Source organism: Aotus nancymaae, unplaced genomic scaffold (genome assembly GCF_030222135.1).
Source record: "Aotus nancymaae isolate 86718 unplaced genomic scaffold, 86718_ANA_hifiasm-v0.15.2.pri h1tg000108l, whole genome shotgun sequence".
NCBI classification, from domain to species: Eukaryota; Metazoa; Chordata; class Mammalia; order Primates; family Aotidae; genus Aotus; species Aotus nancymaae.
The window spans coordinates 18924609-18931075 of NW_026988523.1; the positions used below are offsets into that span (position 1 = coordinate 18924609).

At 38.7% G+C, this 6467-nt stretch overlaps 1 protein-coding gene across 3 annotated transcripts in view; it reads left to right on the top strand.

The window, feature by feature from the left end:
• PLA2G4A (phospholipase A2 group IVA) overlaps nt 1–6109 on the top strand; it is a 434510-nt gene extending 428401 nt beyond the window's left edge. For all 3 annotated transcript variants that reach the window (XM_064370567.1, XM_064370568.1, XM_012444627.3), the window contains one exon: nt 3729–6109. In XM_064370567.1, the coding sequence (XP_064226637.1) occupies nt 3729–3860 (132 nt within the window). In that variant the 3' untranslated portion in view covers nt 3861–6109. The remainder of the gene's footprint in view (nt 1–3728) is intronic.
• The last annotated feature ends 358 nt before the right edge of the window (nt 6110–6467 follow it).

Genomic DNA, 6467 nt, shown 5'->3' on the forward strand with positions numbered 1-6467 from the left:
AACATTAGATGTTAACTAAAATGAGGATATGTCCACATCCAGAAATACTGGTACTTATTTCTTAATTTATTGATGTTTCTTCACCTTGATAAGGGTGTGTAGGCACAAGTCAAGGTTCTTATCTTTTAGAAATAATTTAGAAGCTGATTATTATGTATTATTCCCTAACATATTAGGCCATAACTTACCTATCTTTAATGCTGCCTATAATCTCTTTCTGTCTCATTTATTTATTAATTCAACACGTATTTATTATTTAGTGTGCCAGAAACTGTATTATAAACCAGATATTTCCCCAAATGTTTAACACTCAAGACTAGCCTATGAGGTGGGGGTTTTAAATTATTTATTTATTTATATATTAGGAAACTAAGTCATGGATTATTTAGGCAGATTGCTGGAAGTCACAATGGCGTGGGGGAGCTGAGATGAGGCCGACGTCTTTTTCTCCTTCATTCCTTACTTTTGAACCATCTGTCTCTCAAGCAGCCTTCTTTCTTAGTTTTTCCCAGACACGCCTTCATTCTAGCCAGGCCAACCAATTCCCAGATGTCTCTGACGCATGCCACAACCTTCCGTCTGCAGCCTTTTCATACGGCTATTCTTCTACGGAGAATGCCCCGTCTTCTGCTCCACTTATAAAACCCTGCCTGTCCTTTAACTCATCTGGTCTCATTGTCCCTATGCTGTCCTGTGTCAGTCAACCTCTAATGAGCACCTTCTGCATATTTATGAATTTTGCAAATATTTATTATGTACCTTCCATGTTCTAAGTGCTGGGATTTAAAAAATGACAAGCCTGATGAACTTTCTGCCTTCCTTACATTTCAGTTCTTATTAAAAAGGCAGGCATTATCCAGCAAATTCACAGTAATTTACACCTAAATATCTTCTTGTGTTCTCCTATATTTGTAATTTTTACTTCTCTAAAAAAGTATACTGTAACTTTCTCTCTTGGGCTTATTTTTTATTTTCTATTGTGATAACTCAATATTTGTTTATAAATTGCTTATAATCTTACCTATACAAATTTGTTTCTTATGTGGGGGGTAAGATCACATTTTATGTGCTTGTTTTTCGTATTCTCTACTTTAATTCATTCCCAAAGACTTAAGGGATCTGGTTCAACAATAGGAGGCTGTTGAATGGCACAAGTGAAAGATGACGTGGGATAGGCGGTGGGGATGGAGAAAGTTGAGATATGCGGGCTTTTGATGGGATAACACTGAAGGGAAGGATTTGGAATCTCAGTGAATTTCAGGGAAGAATGAAAGATACACCATTTAAGATGACTTCTTGTATAATAAAAAAGATTTAAATTTAGCATAATGCCTTTTGGGATACATGTATTTGTATCATATAGGATGCTAAAAGGTTTGAGTTTAATAACTGGTCTAGTACTGGGCTTGGTTTTTTCTATCACAGAACTGTAACTGCCAAGAACAGGGTATTTTCTGCAGTAATCAGGAAAACCTGGTTAATGGTTTCATGGTGTTAATATGCCACCTAGTGGTTGAACTTGCACATTCTAATTTGGGGTTTTCAGTGTTGGACGTGTTCGTTTGCTTTCTCAGAATGGCTTGCTCACTAGGAACACCAGCTGAGGTCCAGTTATAATAAATCCACTAGTTCCTGATGTTGATATTGCTGATTTTTTATGCTTATGAATTCATTATGAAGGAACTGATAGCAGCAATCATTGTCAGTTTAATTTTCTCAATGGTCCTTTTTATTTTAATGCTTTTGGGTGTTAAGAAAGCAAAGTTGTTTTTTATTTTATTTGGACACTTTTATGCAGTGAGGGCTGATGTTTCTTGGATTGTTGTGAGAAGGAGAAACCAACTGATCAATTTGCTGATAGGGATCTCTAGAAAGGCAGGGAGAGTTGAAAAAGAAGTTGTAGTAGAACACTCTGAATAGCAGAATTGATTTGCTGACTTACACAATGTAATAAGCTAATTCTTGGCTATATACCTGGTGTGTTTATTTCTTATAAACTTTATAGCTTCACTTCGAATTTAGAGTTCTCAATTTTCATCACATGTCGTCAGTTTAAAAAACAAATGTAATAGCTGTAGAATGTTTATGTACTAGGCATTGTGCAAAGCACTTTATAGAAATGATCTCCAATCCCCCACAGAACCCCAAATTAGTATATTATTTCCATTTTAAAGAAGAGGAAACAGGCCCATATATTTAGACTAATTCCCCTCCATCCCACACAGCCAAGAAGCGTTTGCACCTGACAGCCCTTGGTCAGTCTCCTTCGTAGGTCTGAAGCATCTTTTGTCATCACAGGATTATGTTTCCCTATTTACAAGAAAAATGAGATCAGCAAATATCAATTTTACTTTAACAGACTCAGACACATTTGAGCCCATTTTCCCCAGAAGATAATTACATATATTACATTTTAAAATAAGGCATATAAAAGAATCACATTCCTGTGATAGCTCCCTGTTTCCAAAATGCTTCTTGGGCGTCTGTGACATAAAGTCACAGAAAAATAATTGCATGTTTGCACCCCTTATATATCACATATTTAAGTGGTGCAAACACGATCTCCTCCAGGCAATGAGCCATGCTTTCCCAGTGAGCTTGCACGTGGTAAGGGGAGGATCCCTCTAAGCATGCATCTGTAGGGCCAAGTGGGCCACAGCAGTTGTGAGTGGGAGGAGGCCATAGCATCCTAAACTGCTCAGACTTGCCAAGTGTTCCTGCCTGTGGCAGGAGGCTGAAAGGCACATGGACTGTACCTTAATGTTGCTTAACAATCCCTGAGGTAGAGAGAAACTGTGGGCTAACTCTGTGAGTTGCCTCTGTTCTTGGTGCCCAGAAACATTTATCTCATTGGTTATTGGGAAGAAATGAGGACTGTCCTGGGGAATGGAGTCTTCCTGATTTTAACAAGGTTCTGAAGCAGGAGCAGAGACAAGATTACTCCTCAGGCCTTCTTCCAAAGCCCATTTCCAATGCTCTTCAGTAACTGTATCTACCAAATTCTGAATGTCCTCTTTTTTCCCCAAATTCTAACTCGGTTAACTTCATACCAAAACCAGTGTATGACAACTGAAACAGCAATTCCTAGAGGCTGTAGTTTTCTGTATTTTCTCTGGTTACCATTAACACGGGTATATGTAAAGAATATACATCGGGTATATGTATTCTGAATAAAAAGTAGTAATTCATTTTCACCAGTGAAATCACAGAGCGTGGTGTTTCCTAGATAGAGGAGGCTCACGCTTTATAACTGTGTTGGTTCAGTTGAGGAAGCAAGGCAGTTCTCCGGCAATGCCTTCTGCCTCCACTGGGAAGGACAAGCTTTTACTTTCCTGGTGGTCTTCATTTCTGTGTGCCCACTAGTTAAAAATAACACAGGTTGTACATTTAGTAATTACTTGTTTCTTCCCTGTCATCTCTTTTTTTGTAAAGGGCAGAGTCAACTTAACTTAACTTTACCATGTTACCATTTTATTCCTAAATTTATCAGCACAAAATCTAGAACATTTTCATAATACTTCTTTCCCTGGCGAGGGAAGGAACAGCAACTGAATATAAGCTTGACAAGAGCCGTGGTGGGATGCTGAATCTAAATGTGTGTGCATGACTCATAGATTTCTATTCGTATATGTCAAAAAGAATAATAAAAAGATTAATTAGACTTTTGATAAAAAATGTATAAATGAGCTAATAGCAGCACTGATGATAGACCTTCTGTCTGTTTGCAGGTCATAAAGGAAGCCATGGTTGAAAGCATTGAGTACAGAAGACAGAATCCGTCTCGTTGCTCTGTTTCCCTTAGTAATGTTGAGGCAAGAAGATTCTTCAACAAGGAGTTTCTAAGTAAACCCAAAGCATAGTTTGTGTACTGGAAAGGGCAGCAGTTTCTGATGCTGAGGCAGTCTGCAAATTCCGTGACAACTGGATTTAAAAGTACAGTACAGATAGTGGTACTGCTCATGAGAGACTGGCCGATACTCAGAGTCGCAGTGACTTAGCTGCATGAGAATAACACCATTACAAGGTGGTTAGGTTGACAAACAATGTTGATTATGTAAGGATATACTTAGCTACATTTTCAGTATGAATTTCCTGATACAAATGTAGGGATATATACTGTATTTTTAAACATTTCTCACCAACTTTCTTACATGTGTTCTTTTTAAAAATGTTTTTTTCTTTTAAAATATTTAACCCTTCAGTCTCAATAAGACTTCCCATTATGTGTGAATAATATTCACTGACTAGACTTATTCATCCCATGAGACAACACTATTTTTATTTATATATGCATATATAGACATATATGAAATAAATACATCAATGTACAAATAAGCATGAGATAACTGAGTTTTTTGTTATTCTTTTTAATGAGAAAAGATTCTCATTTTCACTTTCAAAAACGCAAAAGGCGTTCATCCTAAACTCAAGTGTGAAACTTTTAATTTTAAATCATGGGTGTTTTCTGAAAAGAGGAATATGTAATTTGTTCAGCAAGTGGTATATGTTTATTCATTAAGTAGAAAATAGATACACAACCACTTCTAATGTAACGCTTCACTTTGCTAATATTATCCTGGACCGCTTATCCAATACCAGTGTAGCTGACCTCAGAGGATAACCCAAAAAAAGTGGCAAGGGCTGAATCAAGCTTAGTAAGTGGCTTGCCTTTTGCATCTGCGAGATTTGTCTTGGGAACACTGTATGATACCTTGATGGCTTCCGTTGCAGCTGAACTGACCTGGTTCAGAATGTTCCAGAGCTAAGGTCTTCCTCTCTGCACTTCCTGCCATTCTCCTTTCCTTGGATTACCTTTCTTTAAGCTCTTTATTCATTTGTCTTTTTATCCTCTCACCTTTCACATTCCTGCCTATGAGGAAAGACAAAAAACAATAAAGGGAAGCCGTGAGCGTTCATTCTGTTGTTCACTGATGTACGCCTGCAACAAATGAGTGCCCGCCACGTGCTGTCAGGCATGTTGCAGGATCTCAGGATCTGGAGGCACAACAGTGGAAAAACTGACAAAGTGCTGCCACTGTGAGTGGGAGGAGGCCACGGCATCCTGAACTGCTCAGACTTGCCGAGCGTTCCTGCCTGTGGCAGGGGGCTGAAAAGCACACGGGCTGTACCTTAACCTTGCTTAACAGTCCCGAGGATTGCATTCTGGTGGAGATGGCCAAAGATGATATGACAAAGACGTATGTAGAATGTTAGAGAGTGCTGAGCGCTAAGAAGAGAATTAAAGCAGGGAAAAGAGGAGATGGGAAGCGTTAGAGGTGTGTGATTTCATCACAGTAGAGGTCAAGAGCAGAGGGAGCAAGACCTGTGGCTATCCAATGGAGGAGGAGCGTTGCCGGCAGAGGAAGTAACAAATAAAGTTCCCCAGGCGGAGCACCGAGCATATTCTGGAAACAGAGAAGGGACCAACGGGCCTAAGGCAGAGTGGGAGGTGTACAATTAATTTTCTCTATTTGTTCAAATATTGGCAATATTGTTTGTATTTGATTTATCCTTCCAAACACTCCTATAAAGAAACAAGACTAGAGAGGTTAAGAACTATGCCCAAGATGACTAAATTCTGAACCCGATCCCTATGCCCTGGACCTTGTGGCCTGTATGTCACCATCTGTGGTGCCCTCTAGAAACAGATGAACACTTGAATGACAGTCATTATAAAGCTGAGACCAAATAGGACACTTGCTTTCCCTCTGTTCACACGCTTTTAGTTTCTAGACTACAATAACAGGCTTTTCATCTAATTCAGCTTTGCCATTTGTTCATTTATGAATTTACTAGAATTCTGATTTTATAAAACCACACATTGGTTGGCCAATTAAATCTGTACATTTATTTTTTCATTATTTATTTGTTCCAAAGAATGACTCTCAAGCGAAATGTCCCTAGTCTTCCCCAAAATCAACAGCATGCCCCGGTAATTTCGGCTTGGCCCTTTGCCTTTCTTCAGGCGAGCACAAGCTTTCTAGTTTGTTCATTGTTCACACCCATGGCAGGGCTGCTGCTTTACCTCATCCATGTACAAGCTGTACAATTTCCGGTGATTTTTTGTAAGCCATGAAAGCAACAAAATAAAAGCTCAGTGTGTATGTAACTAATTTCATTTCTTCTGAAGTATAAAATTTTAAACTTTTCATACTTTTGTTCTAACATGGAAAACACTTTACAAAAGTTTCAACCGTCGCTCCTCTTTCTTGTTTCCCTTTCTCTTTACCTCCTTAAACCATTTAAAGCCATGGGAATCGACAGGGGATCGAAGCTGGACATTAAAACCTGCGTCAGGAGGGCATCCACGCAGAGGAAGGGGTGGCATTGACAGTGCAGCGTGCTTACACATGGGGGAACCAATCAAGTAATTCAATATATTTAATATAATAAATATAATGGGTGCCAGTTTCTCACTGGAATGGAGTTACAAATATGAAAATGAAGAATAATAGAAGGTTTGTGTG